This window comes from Stigmatopora argus, chromosome 14, assembly GCF_051989625.1.
Source record: "Stigmatopora argus isolate UIUO_Sarg chromosome 14, RoL_Sarg_1.0, whole genome shotgun sequence".
NCBI classification, from domain to species: domain Eukaryota; kingdom Metazoa; phylum Chordata; class Actinopteri; order Syngnathiformes; family Syngnathidae; genus Stigmatopora; species Stigmatopora argus.
The window spans coordinates 14,576,477-14,599,432 of record NC_135400.1 but is presented as its reverse complement, the minus strand read 5'-3'; the positions used below and the strand labels follow the sequence as shown (position 1 = coordinate 14,599,432).

The 22,956-nt window shown below is 40.4% G+C and overlaps 2 protein-coding genes across 3 annotated transcripts in view; one reads left to right on the top strand and one right to left on the bottom strand.

The window, feature by feature from the left end:
- Positions 1-5,626, bottom strand: part of baiap3 (BAI1 associated protein 3) — a 33,436-nt gene extending 27,810 nt beyond the window's left edge. For both annotated transcript variants that reach the window (XR_013304979.1, XM_077619680.1), the window contains exon 1: positions 5,416-5,626. The gene's annotated coding sequence lies outside the window, so the exon portion shown is untranslated. The remainder of the gene's footprint in view (positions 1-5,415) is intronic.
- A 2,582-nt stretch (positions 5,627-8,208) lies between these two features.
- Positions 8,209-22,655, top strand: usp31 (ubiquitin specific peptidase 31). Its single transcript, XM_077619414.1, has 16 exons — positions 8,209-9,228; positions 10,040-10,174; positions 10,364-10,458; positions 10,526-10,618; positions 11,663-11,798; positions 11,866-12,013; positions 12,293-12,470; positions 12,598-12,709; positions 13,046-13,140; positions 13,466-13,543; positions 13,635-13,764; positions 14,342-14,461; positions 15,343-15,568; positions 15,647-15,805; positions 15,988-16,140; positions 17,591-22,655. The coding sequence occupies exons 1-16, from the start codon at positions 8,701-8,703 to the stop codon at positions 19,009-19,011; spliced, it is 3,807 nt and encodes a 1,268-aa protein (XP_077475540.1). The 5' UTR covers positions 8,209-8,700; the 3' UTR covers positions 19,012-22,655.
- Positions 22,656-22,956: the final 301 nt, after the last annotated feature.

The window sequence follows — 22,956 nt, the reverse complement described above, 5'->3', positions numbered from 1 at the left end:
CAAATGAAGTCTGATTATTGGTCGCAAAAAGATACCGTCTGAACGGCCATTTTTAACTGGAATTTTACTGCATGACTGCAAGTAGCACAATTCCAAACTCTTACTCGCATGGCAGAGTGATTAGAAATGTTAAAATATAAGTTATCAGACAACTTCAGGGGAAGAATTGGGCAACTAAACTGATGTAAATAAATCAGGTTCAAATTCAGCTCAATAGAAAATTGGAAAACATGATATTAGGCATTCAATAGTCATTCGGCAGGAGGAAGTTGTGGTGTAAAACGAGTCCTAGTGCATTTCAGGCTACAAAACGGGAGAGGTGAAGGAGAGCAGGCTCACAAAAGACGGCTGACAAGATGCACAAAAGAGCCGCCTTAGTTGATGGAGACGCGGTTCAACACAGTCAGCCCGACTCGGTCTAATACTCTTTTAAGAAGTTGACAGGCCCTGTCTGTGAAACTCGGTGAGGGACGAGACTCAGACGTGTTGCCTCATGCCGAACAATGGCTGCCGCTAGTAACCAAATGTAATGGAGCACAATTAGCAATTAGAATATTATTAACTGGATTGCTTTGTTTTCAATCCCTTTAAAAGTACCATATTTTCACGACTATAAGGCGCACATAAAAGTCTTAAATTTTCTCCAAAATAGACAGGGCGCCTTATAATGCAGTGCGCTTTATATATGGACCAATACTAAAATTGTTATCACGATAAAATAAATCAGTCGATAGGGTACACCATCCTCTACAGCTCTCACAACTACGGCAAGCAGCCCCCGACTCTACTATTTTCCCCGTAGAAAAAGTACTGCGCAGTGACTGCTGGGATATATAGTTCTTTTGTCAATACACCCAATGGATTGTGGCCTGTCGATCGGCATCAACACAGCTTTACGAAGCAAGTTTGATAGATTTGTGGGTGATGATGATGTGAGTACATTGTAAAATGGCTAAATAAAGTACAACCAAACTCAGTTTTGCTTCCGTTGCCTTTTTAAAAACGTGTTTTTAGCGTGTGGGTGTAGCGTGTATGTTTAAGCTGGTGTATGTTTTGCCATGCCTGGCTGCGTCTATAAAAACGGTGCGTCCTTTGTGTGTGTAAAATACAGGAATAGCACTCGTTATTGACACCGCGGCTAAAAATATGATGCGCCGTATAGAAAATACGGTAAATCAATGACAAACTGAAAAGTCACAAAATTCGTTGAAGACTAGAAATCAAATCAAATTTGATTCTCGATTGCCAAATGTGACGAGTTTAAGAGCCACCGATTTCATGGACTTGGATGAAAGTTATGAATGAACTGAAAAGTATAGACTTGGCAAATGCTATTGTCTATTTTGAAAGTGATACGTTTAGAAAAGGCATGTTTTTCATTGGATTTTCAACGTCACACACTTTGTGAAATTGTTGAACTATTCAGCCGACTTTCACTTTCTGGACTGAGGTTATGAAAATTGTGCAAGATGGTCCTAACCTTAACGATCCACAAGTCCGACATTTGGCACCCGCAAGGAGCATCCACTCCATTAACCTCAAATGTCACATCTTCCCTGCCACATAGCATCAATGGGTCATTTTAAATGCATCCCGCTGAGAGAAACGAGTAGAAAATTTCCCCAGTTCCGATAAAAATAGCATTATCGAGGAACAACTGCGGCAAAAATTACCCATATTGGCGATAAGGAGATGGGTCAGAATTGGTTGTTGGAATTCCATTTCCAAAATCTAAATGATAGCTGCTTATTTCTTCTGGTAGAGATTCAATATCTTTCTATTTGTTTATGGAGTAGCATGTGGGAAAAATGTCAGCTATTCCAACAAACACCAAATGCTCCTCGCATGGTTAGTATAAGATTTGCAAGTAGATTTTTTTATCAAACATATTTTATTATGACTTACGAATAAACACTCACCTCAGAAACTTTTCCACTGTAGCTCGCACCTTAAAAATGTGATTGTCTGAACTTTGTTAAAAAGATGAAATGTAAGCATTGTCTGGTTTCTAAGAAATAACTCAAGTGTTCTGTACAATTACAGTCTTTGAAAGAGTGACGTTTAGTGGTCGTTCCGTAAGAAAAAGGTCGAAAACAACTGTTGCAGCAGCGTATCAAGTTATTACCGTTATTGTTATGTTCACACCAACAATTTCAGTTTGTGAGTAATGCCGCATTGGAGTGCATCCCCAATTGCTGCCTCTCCAAGTGAAGCATGATTGGATGTTTTTAACGCTTCGCCGAGCATTCGTCGTGACTTGACGGCATCTCCGTGAGGCTTCCCCGAGCGTGTCGTTGAAAGTGAAAATGTTTTCCCCGCCACGATATGGGTGGGGTCACGCGTCACGACACTTAAAAACGCACCCCCTGTTGACGTGCGACGACAAAAAGCAGCCTCCCATTTGAACTAATTACAACGACAGACCTCTCACAAACCTATTCCGGTTGGGTGGTGAAAATACGAATCTCACGGGTCGGGATTAAAAATTCGAAGGAAGTACTTTGTGTTAAAGTCGCTGCTAAGGAAATACAGTCAAGGCCAAGTAAATGCCTTTCTGGTGACACCGTGCCAATGGCGTGCCAGGGAGATGCTCGCTCGCCAGCGTCTCTACAGTGCGAAACAATGAGCCCGGCAGCCAAAGGCGCCTCGCTGAGTGTCGCTATGGTAACGGCAAAGGGAAGGGAGCTCGTAAATACAGGTAAATGGAATTTCACTAAAGGCCAGCCGAGGAGCCTTGATGTCCTAATGGTCTCTCCCAAACGCAGCCAAAGCTACAGATGGTTGAAGGAGTGCCTTTCGAGATTGAGGCCACTTTTTATGTCTGGGTGGGCGGATTCAAACAGATGCTAAACACCCTTCAAGGTGCTATAAACCGTGTAGGGGTTCACATATGATTAAGTCCCAGTCACGGACTCATTTGCAGTCTTATTGCGAATGATTGACGACCACTTGAGATGGAGCACTTCACTCGTTGCAATGTTCATGAATGGATACCATGTGGTTCTGGAATCTTTAACTAGTACGCTAACTTGTAGGAAATAGTCAGGTTCTGGTAGTACTACTGGAGACTTACGGACAATTGTTCGTAAACTTTTCAACTACTACATTGACATTTATAGTCCAGAAAAAGGATATATTCTGACACTCATTAGAATAACTTTTTTTATATGACTAGCGGTTTCAGCTCAGAGTTCAAATAAAGCCTCTGCTGAATTCTCGTTTAATGCGGAGACAATGAACCAACCATCAATTAAATTCGGAGAACTTCAATGACAAGCAAATTCAACTGACAGCTCGGCGACTCAAAACTAGACAGACAGAAAAGCTGTGCCTGTAGATAACGCAGATACTGTGAACCCCTACCAAGTTTTGAACGCTAAGAACTCACACCAAAATGAGGAAAAAGGTTGTCTCTGCTCTAAGTGTACGTTTTAAATTACCGTATTTTCTCACATACACGCCGTATTTGTCGTTAAAAAAATGATGACTGAATCAAAGGTAGGGTTTATTGGCTTATATGCGCATAAATTAGACTTGGCATCCACGAAACTGCAAGGTGACAAAGACGAAACGCCATAACGCAAGACAATACGGTCATTTATTTCAAAATAGAGAAAAGATGAACAAATAAAATGGCAAACAATATTTCTAGGAATGAAATTCAAGAGAAAAAAAACATATCTTGCATAAAACGTGAAAAAACTCACTTGTGCTTGCCATCGCTCGCTCAGGGTGCCGTCATCTTACCTAGGGATGACAAACTGGACCACTACGGAAATACTTTCTGGTTGTACTGCTCACATGACTTCCTTTTTTTACACGGATGCCGCCAATATGCCCGAAAATACGGTAAATCATATTCCAAAATTGCACTTTCGTCAGACAAATTGCTTTTTCAAAAACCGGTGGCTCATTTGTTCACTTTTGGCAACTATGCTAGCTTCAGGCCATTTTATAATTCAGTAGCATTGCAATTTTACATCTCGATCAGCGAGGGCAAGTATTTTTGATTAAAAATATTGAAATGGTTCAACAGTTCTGACAACCTAACTGTTATCCAATCAAATCACAGAGCAAATACCACTTCTAATTCCACACTCCCATAACGCTGCGGGATAATCTCTCAGCGATATCGGACAATTGAGTCCCTGTTGACTTTGACAGAAAGCGGCGTCCAAAAAATCTCAATGTTTAGTCGAATGTGTTCACCGCTTAAGACCTGACAGAGTAAGAGAAATCCAGCCAGTTTATTCTCAATAGTACCCCAGTCGCTGTTTTTCCCAAAGCACCTGAAAGCTGATTCGGCTGGACCATTGATCCAGCGTGGAAAATCCAGTAAAATTGTGAGCTTTTCCACCCCGCATTTGCAAACCAGACACCCTACAGTTTTGTGTGACGACAGAAAATTACACAAGGCCTCGTCACGCCTCACGCACTCCCATCCCAAACACTTTGGAAATAACTCAGCCTTTTTTTGTGTGCAAGAAAATAAGACAAAGCCATCCACCCGTGCTGTAATTAAAAGCGTATTTTCAAGCAATACTCTTGTGATGGCTCTTTGAGTGCCAATGAGAACAAAACACTATCTGTCACTATAAATAACACTGATGTAGTATAGGATGGAGAGAGAAAAATGTTGGCGGTGATTAATTCACAAGTAATTGGTATGTGGGGATGATTCTAAAGCAGTCTCGGGCGGATTCTGAAGGCAAAATGAGAAAGTTGCATATCAGATGATATTTTTAGGTATGGGCATTTCGGGTGTGCACATATGTTGCAAACACTGCCCACCTGTGTATACCCATTGTCTGATTGCAACCGGGATCCAGAATTACTGGCTACACTTTAAAACACATTGTTTTTTTGGGGGCTTTTCTTTGTTTTTTTTCCTGAATTGCTCATCCCTGACTAAATAAATCGATTCCCCTTTAGACATGATGCACAACATGCATCTAAATCCAAATTATAGAAATATAATAACAGTGTTTACATTTACCAAACCTCAATACCGAAGGAATTCATACAAGCAAACAAAAGTTGTATTCTTAATTTGATTTGGGTCGCAAAAAAACGAATCTTATTTTAATATTCTTGTCAAAATCACCAAAAAATGTAACTTTTTCGTCTTTGTGGCCATATTAACATGCACAAAGCATGTTTTTCACTGTACTGCACAAACATTTTATTTTCATCCCTGAACTTTACCCTCCTTTGAATTAAACTCAATGTTTATTTAAATAGCTCAACAGGTGTCAATCAATAAAGCGCATAACTGGTAATAGGATGTAATACAACAGAAAAAAACTAATGTTAAAGATAAATATTGGTAAAAATGTTTGTTTTTAAAAATCAACCTTGATCAAGTCGTTTTGGGTAATTAGATAAAATAGAGACAAGACGTCCAGTTTGTCTTACCTGTGAGTCTCCTCCGGGCAGTTGTGCACTCGCAAAATGTTTTGTTGTCGCTGATCCGAGTTGTTCTGCACGGCACGACTCAGCTCGAGAGTGCAATCAAGTTGCTCGTGAAAATTTGGATGTTTTTCTTGAGACAGGCGACACAGAAAATCTCATTTTAGACCTTCGAGGCGCTTTGGCAAGCTCACGTTTTCCCCAGATGAGCCACCAAATATGGGCATAGGAAGTGAAATGGGAAGTTTACGTCCCTCAAAGAGTGTGGGGGATATCAAATTTTGGGCTGGGGAGCAGAATTACAAGATGTGCAATTAGCCTATGATTTATGATTTGATGACAATGATGAACGTGACAGTTTTATGGAATTTGTATATGATGGTGAAATGCATTTTACCTACAAATTCAAAAATAGCTCTATATATTTTTTTATTTTTTTTATTTTGTCCACTTACTGTTCAAAATAACAGAAAATTGGTGTTTATTACTTTTTGTAGTGCAAAATAAAGCAGTCGTGTGAAGGAGATGTAGAAATAACGGCATTTTCGACCAGAACGTGAACGCACCATCGACTGTTGCTGAGGGGTGACTGAGAGGATTTTTCTCTTGACGCCAGACACCTTATATATAGTACATCAAACAATAAATTTCATGCACTTTAACTTTATTCTGCCCTTTTAAGTTATCCCAAGATTCATTTTGTCACTAACATATATTATATCACAGACATACAAAAGCTTTTTAATTGTCAGGGCTCTATATAGAGTTCAATAAAATGGTCTAACATACCTTGAGGAGCTGGATATTTGTCCTATGTGAATTTTGTATCATCCCATTAGCATTATAATAATACTTAATGTCATGGTGTCCCCCTAAATTACGATTTTTAACTTTTTGGCCAATGGAGAATCAATTGACATTTAGTTAAACACCAAGAAAGGTCACTCCCTATGTTTCTGATCATGTTAAACCCTTTTATGTCATTGTAACACAATACACAACATATGCCAGTCTGTCAAAACAGATGGCAAACATTCAAAATTCAGATTATAGGCATAGTGACCAACTGTCTGTTTGGATGGATATTGCATAAGCTTATGTGATAGTGCATTATATAGGCGCCCAGAACATAATTATATGTATGTAGTTGATTTATAGGTAAAAAAAATGCACATCTGTTCATTGTCCTCAAATACGACATCATGTCTCAGTTAAACGGTGTGCACATTTTCAATAAACGGATGTTAAATGTTATTCTTAAAAAAATCAGCGGACAGCACCTGCCCTGCCCTCCCGCAAGCATTCGCACAATTAGTAGTTTTAACTGAATAATCTAATAGTTTTAATTAAATGATGCCTTCAAATAAATGTCTAGCACTCTCTGTTATTGAATAAACAAGGCCCAGAAATCATGCCAGCAAATGGTAAATACCATGTGGCTTTTTTTTGCAAGATGCACAGTGAGGAAAAAAAATCTGGTTTCAGTGAAATAACTTTAAATGAAGTAGAACATAATAAAATATAAGTCATTTGTTTTCCATTCAAGGCATTGAATGCTTACACGTGAAGGTCAAAACAAGAGAAACATGAAGAGTAGTAAGTACACATTGAAGTGGATAAAAGGCTATGTTAACAGTTTGAAATGAATTCAGTCTCGACTGTTAATCGCCTCGATTATTCAAATTCAAATCTCGAATGGGTTGCCTTTAGTTGCTTGCCTCCGATTGAGGACCTCCTCGACCGTGTGGTACTTCCTCATCGTTGATGGCCCGAATCGTGATTGACAGAAGTACTCACTGGGGAGGACTCTTTTGGCTCCATATAAAACAAAACATTTGACTTCCCTTGATATTTATGCCACATTTTGACATAATCCTAGGCAAAATAACACGAAGCATGACACTTTTTCCCCCCTCTTTGCCTTGTTTCCATGGACACATCATGAGAGAACTTCCCCAGCTGGCTCCCTCTGCCTGTTTGAATACCAAGTGAAGAGGTTATTTATATATGACCTGTTCTCATTTGCACGCTCTGTAATTGCTTGCGACTAATAATTTTTATTATCTGTCATGATTTGATTGATTGGAACCCGATGAATGTTTCATCTTGGATAAGATGGAGTTACCTTAAAATGGCGCAGCACCCTTTTGGTCCTAAAAACCCATCTATTTTCTATTGGATTTACTGTAAGTTACAATGTAAACATTAGGCATATCTAACTTCTAATATCTAAACTACTTGGTGAAAAAATGAAAATGAAGTTATAAAATAAAGTGGTTAGCGCGTCGGCCTCACAGTGAGGGATCTGGGTTCAAATCCAGGTCGGCCCACCTGTGTGGAGTTTGCATGGTCTCCCCGAGCCTGTGTGGGTTTTCTCAGGGTACTCCGGTTTCCTCCCAAATTCCAAAGACATGCATAGTAAGATAATTGGACACTCTAAATTGCCCCTAGGTATGAGTGTGAGCGTGATTGGCTGTTTGTCTCCTCGTGCCCTGCGATTGGCTGGCCACCAATTCAGGGTGTGCCCCACCGCTGGCCCGAAATCAGCTGGGATAAGCTCCAGCACCCCCCGCGACCCTAGTGAGGATAAAGTGGTTCAGAAAATAAGATGAGATATAGTACGTAATATCATTTTAAAAGCTGTTTCGTTTGTGTATTTTCGTTTATGTGATTCTTGCACCACCCATAGGAAGAGCAGAGAATTCCTCATTGGCCTGTATTTTCTCTCCTGGGCGATAGAGGGCGCTAAATCAACATCTTCATCCTGACACGTTTGTGCCCCCTCAAAAAAAAACAACAACGAGAAGAAGTATCAGGAGGCATTCCGCTTTTTGGCAACCAAGTCGTGCCTTCAAAATACGCAAACAATTTGAAAACAATGTAAAAAATGGACGCCTTCGCTACATGAATGCCACTTTGCGCTCGCCATGGTGGACTACGACTCTTTGCCGGACGTTGATCTCTCGTCTGACCGCGACCGGCGCCGATTTTTCGGCCCCTATTTGTGTAGCTAGCGTTAGCCACCTCAGCTAACATCAGTGCTCTTCGACCAAAAGGTAAGCCGGAGTTGGTTTATCGCGATGGGGCAGCCATCGGCAAAGTGAGGCGGCTCCGGTCGCCAAGGAGGAAAGAACGAGTTGTTTCAATATCCTCCCGATCGCCAATTTAGTGACAATGATACGCCTGGCGAATGGTGAATTAACGCGGCTTGGGGTTGTTTGAGCGATGGAGCGTCGGCGGACCGTACGCCGCTGATCGTCTCCCTTAACTCGGGAGCTAAAAAGTACAATCATGTCGTGTAAAGCCGCCGCTAAGGACAAGAAGACGAGCTTCGGAAAGAAGCTTTTCAGGCGAGGATCTGTCCGGTCCGTGGGTAGTTTCATGAGCAGAATCTTGAGGACGCTCACAGCCTTGTCCCACTTTGGTTCGGAAGTAAATACGGACGACGACAATGATGATGGAGGCTTCACCGCTTTTCAATCCGGACTTCAGGAAGCACCTTTAGAAGACGGGGATCTCGGGTTTTTCCTCTCCGGCGAGAGGATTCCTGGCGTGGCCGGCTTGAAGAACCATGGCAATACCTGTTTCATGAATGCTATTCTGCAATGCCTCAGCAACACGGAGCTGTTTGCAGAGTATCTCGTCCTGGAGCAACACAGGGAAGACTCGGCAAATGAGGAGGACAAACCAAAGACAAATGGTGTCCATCTGCAGAAGAAAGTTTCCCAGGCCAAGGGGGAAGTGACCGAACAACTGTCTGATCTCGTCCGAGCCTTATGGACCTTTGAGTACACCCCTCAACACAGCCGAGAATTTAAGGTAAGCCTGGCACACAAACTTTTGCCGATACTGATCCAATACCTATATTTTTAGACCATTTAAAATACGCAACCAGTATTACATAAATCTTTTTTGGGGGGTGATACAAGTGGAACTGCAAACTAGTTCAAATGAACTATGATTGACTACCTTCCTAAATGTAACATATAACAAATTGCAGCTGAAGTATGAAAACTTTTGAAAAATCGAGTGAGTATCCCTCTTTGGTCAGTTGCTTTTATCTGTAACTACCATCTATCGCAAGGGTGTCAGACTCGGGTTGGTTCGCGGGCCGCTTTAACGTCAACTTGATTTCACGTGGGCTGGATAATTTTAGATATAATATTTAGATTATTTTTTTTACAAATGGATTAAAAGAACTGGATTAAAATCCCTGAATATTCAGTTTTTTATAGATCTAAAACAATGTTTATTTTAGGTTTTTTAAAATATATTTTTAGATTTTACAAAATGATTTTTGAACTAAAAACACAGAAAAATGGATTTAAAAATTACAATTATTGATTTAAAATGGGGAAAATCAGGAAATTTAATATACATCTATACTCTTCATTTGAATTTGATCCTAAAACAGAAAGTCAGCACTTATGATGTGGCGGGCCAGATTTGGCCCCCGGGCCGCCACTTTGACACATGTGATCTATCAGAATGTTAGGGTGTGGAAATGGAGGGTCTAAAAACATCTGGAGTGTCATTATCTGAACCCTGGTGTTTTTAGCTGGTTTAAAAAACAAAAACAAAGCAAACTACAGATTTTCTTGGTGTGAATACGCTTTTAATGTGATTGCAGAACGCAGTGTCAAGGAACGCGACGCAGTTCAAGGGTAATGCTCAGCACGACGCCCAAGAGTTCCTACTGTGGCTGCTGGACCGAGTGCACGAGGACCTCAACACCGTCAACCCCATGGCCAGGCCAACCATGAGGGTGAGCTTTCAGCATGGCATTAAAATGTGCCAATTTATGCAAATATGGCTGAAAAGCTCAAATTGAAGTGAAGGCTACTTGGGTATGACCTAACACAAAAACTATGAGGCTAAAAGCTTGCTGCATCTGCATTATTCATAAGCTCCAGTTCTGCTGTCATAAAAAAAAACACTTTTTTTGTGTGTTCAGCCACCGATTGAAGAAGATGATCAAACCAAAGAAGGACCCTCACCGCCCCTATCAGCTGGCTCGTTTGTTCAGGAGCTCTTCCAGGCTCAGTACAGGTAAAATTTCTGCTCTATCCCTTCCCTCATGTCTACAGTAATTAATTCATAGGTTTTTTTTTTAAAGGTCTTCCCTCACCTGCCCTCATTGCCAAAAACAGAGCAATACCTTTGACCCCTTCCTCTGCATCTCCTTACCAATCCCACTGCCACACACGCGGTAAGTGGACTAATAAAGGCATTAGAGCAGGGGTGTCCAACTCAGTTTGATTGGCCGGCCTCATTCACGTCAACTAGATCTCATCTGGGCCAAAATATTTTATTTTTGGACCCAAAAGTTCACGTACTCACCACCATTGATGTTGCTAGCCGTCCAATCCAGGGGCGAATGAACAAACGTTCCCAGTCGCAATGGATTGGACGTCTAGCCCTGTCAATGGCGCTGAAAAATCAGCATTCATAACCCGTTTAAGTCAATTGGATATCTATTATTGTCCATATCACCTGACCACGGGCAAAATCAGACCCGCAAGGTGGCCACTTCTGGTCCACGGGCCGCATGTTTGACACCCTGCATTAGAGTCTTGCTGTTATAAAACAGGGGATCCTTGGGGGAGGTCTGAGTGTGTCGTGATCCCTTACATAATGCTTTCAATATATCCCCAAATGCCTTTTCAACCAAAAAATAAATAAAATAAAAATTATCCTATGGCACATGTGTCATAGTGGCGGCCCGGGGGCCAAATCTGGCCCGCCGCATCATTTTGTGTGGCCCGGGAAAGTAAATAATGAGTGCTGACTTTCTGTTTTAGGATCAAATTAAAATGAAGAGTGTAGATGTATATTGAATTTCCTGATTTCCCCCTTTTTAAATTAATAATTGTAATTTGTAATCATTTTTTTCTGTGTTTTTAGTTCAAAAATCATTTTGTAAAATCTAAAAATATATAAAAAAAGCTAAAATAAACATTGTTTTAGATCTATAAAAAACTGAATATTCAGGGATTTTAATCCAGCTCTTTTAATCCATTTATAATAATAAAAATCTAAATATTATATCTAAAATGGTCCGGCCCACATGAAATCAAGTTGACGTTAAAGCGGCCCGCGAACCAACCCGAGTCTGACACCCCTGTCCTATGGTGTACAGCACAGTTATGAATAAAAAAAATGCTGTCTTGGCTTTTGTATATATTGTACATATTTTTCCTTTGGCAAAAAAAACAGAACCCCTTTATCATCAACGGACATGTTTGTTTCCCAGGCCACTATACATCACAGTAGTCTACCAGGGCAAGTACTCTCACTGTTTGCGGATCGGCGTGGCCGTACCACTTAACAGCACAGTGTACCGCCTCCGTGACGCCGTGTCGCGAGAGACCAAGATGCCATTGGACCAGGTCTTACCGATAACGCCCACTTTGCTTTGATACGTACACATATTATTTACTTGTCTTTCCGTTTCAGTTCATTTTAACCGAAATGTACTATGACGGCTTCCATCGCTCCTTCTGTGACGACGATGACGACCTGGATATCATCCAAGAGAGCGACTCCATTTTTGCCTTTGAGACCCCAGAGACGTTTAAACTGGACAGCCTACGTACAAAAAGAGGTTAGCTCTTTTTTTTTCTTGGTTCAACACTTTGGTGAAAGCGCCATTTCTACTACATGGGGGCTGGGCAAATCGGTCCCAGTTTAACGAACGGGGGTTGGGCTGAAACAAGAAGCACCTGACTGCAATCCACTGATTGCACTTCTAAAATACCAGATTGTTCGTTCAAGTGACAAAAGTGCTTTCAAAGGCATTATTAAAATATGTACTGGTTAAGAAAATTCAAATGTAGGCAAAACATGTCTAGAAATATGCTTAAGGTAACTCTTTATTTTGCAGGAAGTCTTCTGGCTAACCTGACACATAACAACATAAAGCACGGCGTGGAAAATGTCCGCTCCTCTTCTTTCATTCAGGGGGTAGTGACCCCTTTGGCATCGCCCAATAAGAACCTTGGACCTGAAAAAATGATCCTGCTGGTGTGCAACAGAGCTTGCACTGGCCACCAAGCAAAAAGGTATTCCTGCAGTTTTGCTTCAAATGTACCAACCTAGTGCAGTAATAAAGTGCTAGTTTCACAGTTAAATAGATGTAACATTTATTGTACAAAGCAATTAGGAGGTGACACGTTGATTTTATTTTAGGTTTGGACTGCCTTTTGTACTTTACATGGAGAGAACAGCCACCTGGGACATGCTTCAGAAGGAAATTCTGGAGAAAATGCGTCACCTTTTGCGACCTGGTGTTTATATCCAAGTAGGAAGCGTTTAGAAAAACAAGTTGTTGTTGTGTTAAACATAAAAACAAAATCCGATGAGTTGGAAATCATATTTAACCTCTTTTTAAATGATTACACAATAGACCTTTTTTTTTTAGAAATATCTCAATAATTGAGAATTCAGATACGTAGATGATAATTCAGTTTGAACATGAAATATGTATAGTATTTTTTTACGTTTTCCATTAAATGTAAATTGAACATGATTGGCAAATCACTGTATTCAGTTCTTATTTTATTAGTTCACAACTTATGTTTTTTTATGTATACGCCCCAACTTGGAATCAATGTTGCAAAACAATCTTTTCACTCAGGTGGGGCCTTTCAGCCTCCGTGTGGTTGGCGTTGTTGGGATCACCTATCTCCTCCCACAAGATGAGCGCCCCCTGTGTCACCCTACAGTGGACAGGTCAGTCCTGCATCTCAAATTCTACATAAAGGAAAACAATCTAATCATCACTCACGTAAACAAGCCTGTTATTTATAGTCTTGCAGCATGGTTCAATGACAGGCCCTAGCATGTCTGTTAAAATGGCAGTCTAACATGGTCTTTTTTTCTTGGTTTGCTCAAAAGCAAGCCAGAACACCACACCAGCACAAAGATGCATAAATCAAAATACATAGTTGAATTTTTGCCCTCAAAGCAGCACTCAAATTTCCTGTGAACTCTGAACACAAGAAATAGTGAAGTCACTTCATCATACTTGAATTGTTGTTTTTCTGTGGGGTTTTAGAGCCTATAAGTCCTGTGGACAGGGTGGACCGCCCCATGTGAAGATTGTGGTGGAGTGGGACAAGGAGACCAAAGACTAGTAAGCGTGAATGACTTTGTCACACACATGAGAACGTTGGATTGAATTCAGGAATAACAGAACAAGCCAATGGAATTTATTTGAACCGCAGTTTGTTTGGGCACACGGAGGAGGAATACATACCCGATGCCGAGAGCGTGTACCTGCACAGGGAGCAGCACCACCAGCCGCAGGCCTGCACTCTGGCTCAGTGTTTCCATGTTTACACTAAAGAGGAGCAGGTAAATTTTCAAAATAGTCATTTGTTTAAACTTGGATGGAGGGTAATTTCATTTATCAAACATCAACAGAATTAACTTGTGCCACATTGAACTGATAGTTGACAGAAATATAGCAATGTTTCATGTCTGAATAATATATATATATAAAAACACTTTTTTAACAATGCGGGTTTGCTTCATTAGCAGAAGGCTTGCTGCTATTTTTCCTACTTTGTTTTTATGCTTATTTATTGATTAATTAAAAGTCCTGCAATGTACACTCGTATTAAAAACTATGGTGCATTGCGTGTGAGTAATGTGTGCTTTTGTTTAGTTTAAAGGACGCCGATGGGAAGATTTTCTCCATGTTTATCTCGGTCTGTAGTTCTCTGTGGTTTTGCTGCGTATTTGACTCCTAATGCTACGTTTGGACTAAACTAGACACGTGAAGCGAGGACCAACATCAACACTGTGGCTTGACTCACTGTAGCTAGAAAATAATGTAGAAAGAGAGGAAAAGGCCTGCGCCTCTTTTTTTCCCACTTTAACCAACCAGCTTGTCCTTGATGGTTGCTACTTTGGGTCTCGTGTTTTTCAGCTTGCCCCCGATGATGCTTGGCGCTGCCCCCATTGCAAGCAGCTGCAACAGGGACGCATCAAGCTCAGCCTGTGGACGCTACCGGATGTGCTTATACTACATCTCAAGAGGTTCAGACAGGTACTGTGAAATTTGGATGAAAAGCCATGACTTTTTTAATCCCCAGGTTAGAACTATGTGATAAAATGATAATTATCATGAAAGAATTTTTGTCAACGATAAAATTCGATAATTTTAAGCTGTAATTACACCACCCGGCCACCACAGAGAACGGGGCGCTGTTGCCAAATGAACGCTAGTTCCAGACCAACGTTCACGAGGACGATGAGGAAACATGTTTTTAGCATGTTAGCAATAGAGGCTAACATGGAGCATGAACGTAAAAGGACAATAACACGGCCGATTATAAGATGCAGGACAACCCCGAGCCGACCCAGTAAAAGAGCAGCCTTATTGAAAATGTCCTTGACCCACTGTCCTCATTTGAGGACAGCCTGTAATATCTTTCTTACTTGATATCAAGATGTTTTCCCATTTTATGTAAATGTTCTGAAACATTGCAAAAATCTAAAACTTGTTATTTTGGGTTGAGATGGATTAAGTTCATCCATCTTTTTTATTTTATTTTTTTGTAATATGTGAGGTAAATTTACTTCTTTTTGTGAGGGTGAAAATTTCTGCAGGTTTTATTCTTTACGTTTCGTAGTGTAAGGTGGGAGTTTTCTTATCTTAATTGCACAGAAGAATAAAAATACTTTTTAAAACCATCCTATTTCATATTAAGGAAACATAGTTACTTTCATATTTGAGTAAGGAGGAAAGTAATGTATTTACTTATTTGCAGTTTGAAGTTTCAAATTTGAAACAAAAAAGATGCCATAGTTATCAATAGACTGCAAATTTTTCAAAATCGTGATAACATTTTTTTCATCTCTCCCAGCTCCACCCTAGGTATTCTCCAATTGGTCTTAGAAACTAACAATTGGGCTTTTTGCTCTCAGGAGGGTGAGCGCAGGGTAAAAATGCAGAATATGGTGAGATTTCCTCTCATGGGTATGGACATGGCACCTCACATGGTGAAGAGAAGCCAGAGCAGCTGGAGTCTACCGTCTCACTGGTCACCGTGGAGAAGACCCTACGGCCTGGGCAGGAACCCCGATGACTTCCTCTACGATCTCTATGCTGTATGCAACCATCACGGAAGCATGCATGGGGGCCATTACACTGGTAACACAGGCATCACAGCCAAAAATTCCAAGTGATGTGGAATTTTTTTAAAGCAACCTTTCTTGTGCGTTCCCACAGCTTACTGCAAAAACTCAGTCGACGGTCAGTGGTACTGCTTTGACGACAGCGAGGTTGCACCGGTGGCGGATGAAGACGTGTGTCAACAGTCTGCCTACATATTATTCTACCAACGCAGGACTGCCATCCCCTCCTGGTCTGCCAATAGCTCTGTTGCAGGTCAGACTGTAGTAGAGTACTTCACGTATAGTGTATTAAAAAGTATGACTAACATTACGGACAAAAGTAAACAGGAATGATTTCTGGGTGCACTGTTGTTTACGAAAAATAAATGAAAATCATAATTCAAGCATGGAAGTGTTAAGATTGATGTTCAAAAGAGGCTCTTGTCAATTTTTCAGGCTCTACCAGTTCTTCTCTCTGCGACCACTGGATCAACAGGCTGCCTGGTAGCAAACCTGCCAGTCTAGCATCCGGTGCCTCATCTAGACGCACCTCACTGGCTTCGCTGGCGGAGTCAGTGGAGTTCGCCGGAGAACGAAGTGAAGATGACGGTGAGGAAAGAAAAGGAAGTGTGGGTGAAAAAAAAAAAAGGTTGTGTCTAATTTACATTCTAGATGGCACGACAGAGTTTCTCCATTCCTTACATGCTTTAAAAAGTGAATGCTTCATCCCTGGGTTATTATTGGATTGGATAACTTTATTCATCCCGTATTCGGGAAATTTATATATATATATATACACATAGATATACATGTGCAGCACCCTATAAATAAACATACACAGAGGCAAACATCTAGACATAGAAAACCAAATATATACATGCATACATCTTTATTAAAAACAATCATTTCAAATTGTGAAAAATACCTTATGCAATTCAAAACTTTGAGTATAGAGTAGCAGATTCTTCTGAAGCCAATATTCAGTATTCAATGTTTGTCAAGAAATGCTTTAGTTTCTTTGTAGCTCATATTTCGTCTTTCTTCTGGCCTCTCCAATAACAACGTTGAAATGATAAAATGAAACCAAAGGCAACTTTTGGGACTTTCTCACCTTTTTTTAAAAAATTGGCGCCGTAAAGATAGAACAGTGCAACACACTGAGACTTGTTTGGCAGCGATGAAGGGCAAGGCGAGGTGGTCCTTTACTTTGGCTAAGTTTGCCTACTGCGTGAAACTGAAACAGATGTGAACCCTGCCCGCCGTTTGTGGCTTGCATAATGAGGGGGCTCGCACTGCACACTGCTGCCTCAGCATATGTCCAAGATTGGAGCCTGTGGCCAACACACACAACTTTATGTAATTTTGTATTAGCAGTGTTTGGCAACACGCTTAATGCCGTGTCTAGTATTTGACATTGGTGATTTATGTATATATATGAGGCGGAACAAGCAGGCCATCAATTTAGTGCTTTAATGTAAATTTTTACTACCTCCGAGAGTTGGTAAAAATCTAGGCAAGTCGAGGTTAAATATTTGGTTTTATATGTCTAGATCAGGGGTGTCAGACTCGGGTTGGTTCGCAGGCCGCGTTAACGTCAACTCGATTTCATGTGGGCGGGACCATTTTAGATAAATTTAGATAGACTTTTTAAAAATGGATTAAAAGAACTGAATTAAAAGCCCTGAATATTCAGTTTTTTTATAGATCTAAAACAATGTTTATTTTAGCTTTTTTAAAAAATATTTTTAGATTTTACAAAATGATTTTTGAACTAAAAACGGAAAAAAATGATTAAAAAATTACAGTTATTGATTTAAAAGGGGGAAAATCAGGAAATGTAATATACATCTATACTCTCCATTTTAATTTGATCCTAAAACAGAAAGTCGGAACTCATGATTTACTTTCCCAGGCCACACAAAATGATCCGGCGGGCCAGATTTGGCCCCCGGGCCGCCACTTTGACACGTGGTCTAGATGTTTATTTACAGTATGCTGCACATAGATTTCGTAGTAAGACTATTCTAAGATGTTTTTCATGAAATGTGTCTTTTTGTAGGTGGTTTCTCCGTGCGTCCCTTCGTAAGGAGCATCCAACGTCAGAGTGTGACTTCCAGGTCGTCGATTGCCAGCCCGTTAGCCTTCAGTGACAACGGCGCCAAGCCCTCGTGGTCGCTCTCAGCCAAGCTCCAAATGCGCCCCAACTCGCCCTCGCGCTTTTCCCTGGACTCCCGTTGCTCTCCGCCTCTGGAGAGGATCGGCGAGGCCTGCGACGACCGCGTGTCCACTTCCTGCTTCGGCAGCTACAGCCGACACGAGCGCTACTTCAGTGCCAGGACGCCGCTGGCGGCGGTGGAGAGCAACTGCGGCGAGCAGGACAACAACAAAAGATTCCTGGACATGATCTATTGCCGTGCTCCCACGCCCGTGGAGAAGACGACGGAAAACAACAACCAGATTACGGCAATAGACCAAAATATTCCAAATGCCCCTGCCAAAGAGCAAAAACGGAAGAGCAGCACTGGCAGTTTTGTCTCCAAGGCGGATAGCAATTATGCCACCAAAACCACCAAAGTGGAGCCAGGAAAAAACTCCAAAAAGCGCCTGTGCTCCACCCACAAGCCTTCGCCTTCCGAAACGCCCGCCAGCACACCCGTGAAAGGCAAAAAAGTGACCGCCGTTAAAGATAAGAGCGAGAAGAAAAGCCCCTCTACGCCTAGCGGTACCCCCTCCAAAACCAAGGAGTCAATCCAGGCCCAATCCACCCCGCAACATCGTCTCTGCTTGCGCTCCACACCTCAATCGTCAGCGTCCCCTTCCTCGACCGCCAAGAAGAACGCTGGCGTTACCGCGAAAAACTCGGAGAATAGTCGCAAGCGTCCCGTCGAAAGAAGCTTTAGTCGGGATTCTGTGGTCGGCGCGCAACGAGAAAGCGCCACGGCTCGCTCTCGCGCCCCCAAGGCGACGGACGGCGGTCGGCCCGAGCCGAGGTCGGTACGCAGCTCCAGCAGCAGCTCTTCCGTCACCAGCTTGCGCTCGCCAAGCGTGTCCGCCAGAGATCTGCAACGAAGCAGCAAGTCGGAGGAGAAAGGTTTGTCTTTCTTCAAGAGCGCCCTGCGACAACGGGAAAGCCGCCGGTCGGCCGACTTGGGAAAGAGCTCGCTGCTCTTCAAAAAGGCCTCGGAGAGGACGTGCAAGCAGAACGGACAAGTTAAGGACGCCGCCGTCGAACATGAAAAAGCAACAGACTCTCTTCCTGCTCTCCAGCCGGTCGCTTCCGCTACAAAATCGGAAAGTCACAAGCCCACGGGCCCACTCGGTCGATCCCTACTGCACGTCGGCAAGTCTAAATCTTCCTCGGCGGACATGAGTCCCAGTTCTCCCGCCAATCAGAAGAAACCCCCGGAGAGGAAGACGTCTTCCCGGAAGCTGTCGCTGGGCACGCAATCGCCTGCACGAGCTGTGAGAAGACCGCAGTGACAAACAAGTTTCACGTACGTACTCCTTTCTAACTGCAGCTACTGTACATTCTTTGTGCCTACTTACTACCTTATACATATAGCGATAAATAGTCAAACTGGAGATGCTGACTCGCGGGGGGGGGAAAAGGCTGGATTTACACTGCAAGTTCAATTTTACTAACATTCAGGAATTATTTTGCTTATGAAACTCATTTTTTGTGTTTAGACAGTTTTTTTGGGTCAGAATCGGAAGAATATGAATAGCCATCAGTGTATTTTAATGAAAAGCCAGGGTAGCTGATATCTGATCTGATTGTTTTCGCTACATTTACATAGGCAGATATTTCATACATATCTTTTTATTTTTAAACTCGCATTCATAAGCTTATGGTGGATTGTGACATGATTATCACATTTCACTTGAAACATGCAGTATAGATCCAGCCCAAGAGTATATTTTTAATTAAATCAACTCCAAATTTGCTTTCTTGATTAGCAACACCCACAAAAAAATGTTTAATTGCTGGGTTTTTAAAAATATTTCAGCCCTATTAATTTAAGCAGAGCTAAGGAGGATTTTCATGTTGGTCATGAAGAGGTTGACTTATGAACAAATGAAAAAAAATCAAAATTTTTCATTTGTCCAAAATTTAACCATCATCATGACCAACATATAAAAATCCACAGTCATATTTGTTCAAGATTTTTCAGATATTTAAAAAATATTTTTGTTGAAATGTTTTTATATGAATTTTTTTTCTTAAAAAAAGTTTTGGAATAATGCCCTTTTAAAAAAATACAATATATATTTAAATATTAGCGATAAATATATCTGTATAGAAGGTACAGTGTGTGTGTAATGAACTCGTTTTTAATGGCTTTCCAAGCGGAAAAAAATGGAAACGTCATCAAGCGCCTTTTCAACACTAATAACGCAAACCGATAACTAGTCTACTACTGTATGCATCACTGAGTAAGAATGTTGTATTGTTCTGCACTTTGAGTAGATGACTAGTTTCCTCTCTTCCAGTAACTCGCGTAGAAACAACACTAGAAACTTTAACAATGTAACTTTTTCATGCGTCTTCTCGGCATCATGTAGTTTCATGCCTTAGGCTTGCGAATAGAATAAAAGGGTAAATCCACGTCACGTGACTTGACAGCCCTCGCCACGCCGTGCTGCTACTTCCTGATTGATTTCAAAACAAAACACGGCAGCAACCAGTTGTGAGCACCTAGGCTAGCCAACCTGTTACCTCTGCAAACTTTTATTTTTTTAACTTTCTGCTTGTAAATGTTTAATATTATCAACATGGATTTTCTAATCTGACCTTTAACAGTATAACACTAAGAAATCCTCATTCTGATGCATCCTTTTAATTGGACTCTTATTTAATTCATTCATTCAGTCCAGTACAGTGGTACCTTGAGATATGAGCTTAATGCGTTCCAAGACTGAGCTCGTATGTCGATTTTCTCGTAACTCAAATGAACGTTTCCCATAGAAATGAACTAAAAACTAATTAATTCGTTCCATCCCTCTGAAAAAACACCCAAAACAGGATATTGGATTGGAAAAACACTTATTTGTTCTAATTTGCCATCTATGAACAAAGTAACAAATAACTAGTGGTTTAATATTACTAAAATGTGTTTAATAGTACTAAAATTATACGGATTTCACAGGGGGGAGAGAGGGAGACGGACAGAAAAGGGGGGGACTTTTTGCACGGCAACACGCTCATAACATAAACAAATTTAAATGAACTTGGATTACGATGCAGACACAATCAAAAATAACTTTAATCTAACCTAACACTAAACTTAATTCTAATTTTGTTTGACATTTTGATACCTTTCTTCTCCCGGGTTGGCTCTATTTGCCCCGCCTCCACCCTGACTTCAGATGCAACCTATCGAGGGTTGTTTGAGTTTGTATTCCCTTCAAAATATTCCCAAAATGATGCACACAAATGTCTTCACAATAGGTTAACTAACACACGACCACTTGCCAATGAGAAGTAGTATATATAATTCTCGTATTAGCGATCGCCTCGCCATTCGCAATAACTAACGGGGAAAAAAACACTGAAAAAATGCAACGCTCCGCCCAGTGCTCGCAGAGACATTACAAAGAGGGAGTTGCGACCACAGAGACATTACACGAGGGAGTTGCGGGGAGACAGACAGTGGCCATGATGTTGTTATGAGCAGCCTGTCGCGTTTGCTGTCTGCTCGTATATCAAAATTTGTCTCGTATCTCAAGATACATATCTGCTCGAAATTTTACTCGTATCTCAAATTGCTCGTATATCGGGTACTCCTATGTCGAGGTACCACTGTAAAAGTAAAAATGCATCAATCTGAGTACACGTGTACGGATCTACAAAATAGTAACCTAGAATTAAAATAGCCCAGCCAGTAGAAATGACTTAATGATGGATAAATTGTTCCCTATCGACCCACAAGGGTGTTAACACACAACTAATAACTGAAACTATTCCTGAACGACTGATTTCGATTGTTACAACGAGTCACAACTTGTTACAAGCTGCCATTCGCTTTTAGGTATGTCCGTTTTCATACCTTGCAGCCACATTTGAAGTATATTTAAGAGGCTCTTCCTTTTTTAACGCACACATTGCTCTTTTAAATCTAGAATAAACTGTTCTTCCTAAAGTAGCATCAGGTCGCATTGGCGTATTAGTCAGTCATAGGACGCACGTACAGTAATAAGCATGCTCGTCATGAACTATGCAAGTCTCTTGTGGTTGAGCATGTCCGTCATTCAATATGATACAGCTTCTTTTGCACATACTTTACTCTGTGCGCTTCCAATTTAAAAACAATATTTACGGTTGTACACCAGCAAGGCGCAACACTACGTCTGTCACGTTACTTAAAAAAAAAGAGAAAAAAAGTACCCCTTTTAAAGACCGTTGTTCGTAAATGTGTTGTGATGACTAACTTGCTCATTAGTAGTTCACGCAGCAAAATGCAATAATGACAATACATTTCTAGTTTTATAGGATAGTATGACATTCAACTGTGAGGAAATGATGGAGGGTGATAATATTTCACAAAATGACAAAAAGGTATGCTGGTAATATATTCATAAATTGAGAATGGTCATTTTATTTCAACTTTCAGTGCTTATATAGTATATATTATATATAGAAAGTATTGGAAAAGTATCCAAATGTACTGAATGTTTTGAGAGAAAAATAGTGATTGAATGTTATTCCCCATCAACTGGATATTTTCAATGTTTTTTTTGTTTTATTGATAAATTGACTATTTTAGGAAACTATAATGATAAATGAAAGCACATGTCTGAAAATAGAATTATACAATCTACCCTTTTTGTTTATGATTTTTTTTAAATATTGGTTTTAGGTACAGCCTTACAATAATCAATCTGCAATAAGCTCCTCCTTCTCCCAATTTTTTTTCATATCAAAGAAAAACATGACAAGTTTACTAAGGCTGTTGTTTTTAAATGTTAATACGTTCAGATAAAAAAACATTACCTAGTTCTATTTTAATTTATTTTTATCATGTATGCACTTTTTTATTTTCATATTGTTTTTATTTCTTCAACCAAGAAAAAAATGTGTTATTACATGTTGCTGGTTTACCTATGTAAAATAAATTTTCTTTTGTTAAAAAAATATTGGAAACGACATTTACATGAATAAGGTTTTTTTTCCAGACACCAGAGGGCAATGCTTTCTTACCAATGCAACTAAGACATAGCTGCAAAGTAGTTACATTTTAAAATATATACATTATATTTAGATATTAATAGTACATTAATACAATCTACAACAAGTGTATCAATTGTTTAGCTTGAAATGTTTACTTAGTTACTAAGTAAACATTTCAATTGTTTAGCTTGAAATGTTTATTTAGGTACTAAGTAAATATTTCAAGCTAAACAATTGATACACTTTTATTGTAGATT

Coding starts and splice junctions, on each gene's coding strand:
- usp31 (XM_077619414.1), top strand. CDS start 8,701: ATGTCGTGTAAAGCCGCCGCTAAGGACAAGAAGACGAGCTTCGGAAAG. Junction 11,799..11,865: donor CCAAGATGCCATTGGACCAG/GTCTTACCGATA, acceptor TTTCCGTTTCAG/TTCATTTTAACCGAAATGTA. Junction 15,806..15,987: donor TGCCAATAGCTCTGTTGCAG/GTCAGACTGTAG, acceptor TCAATTTTTCAG/GCTCTACCAGTTCTTCTCTC.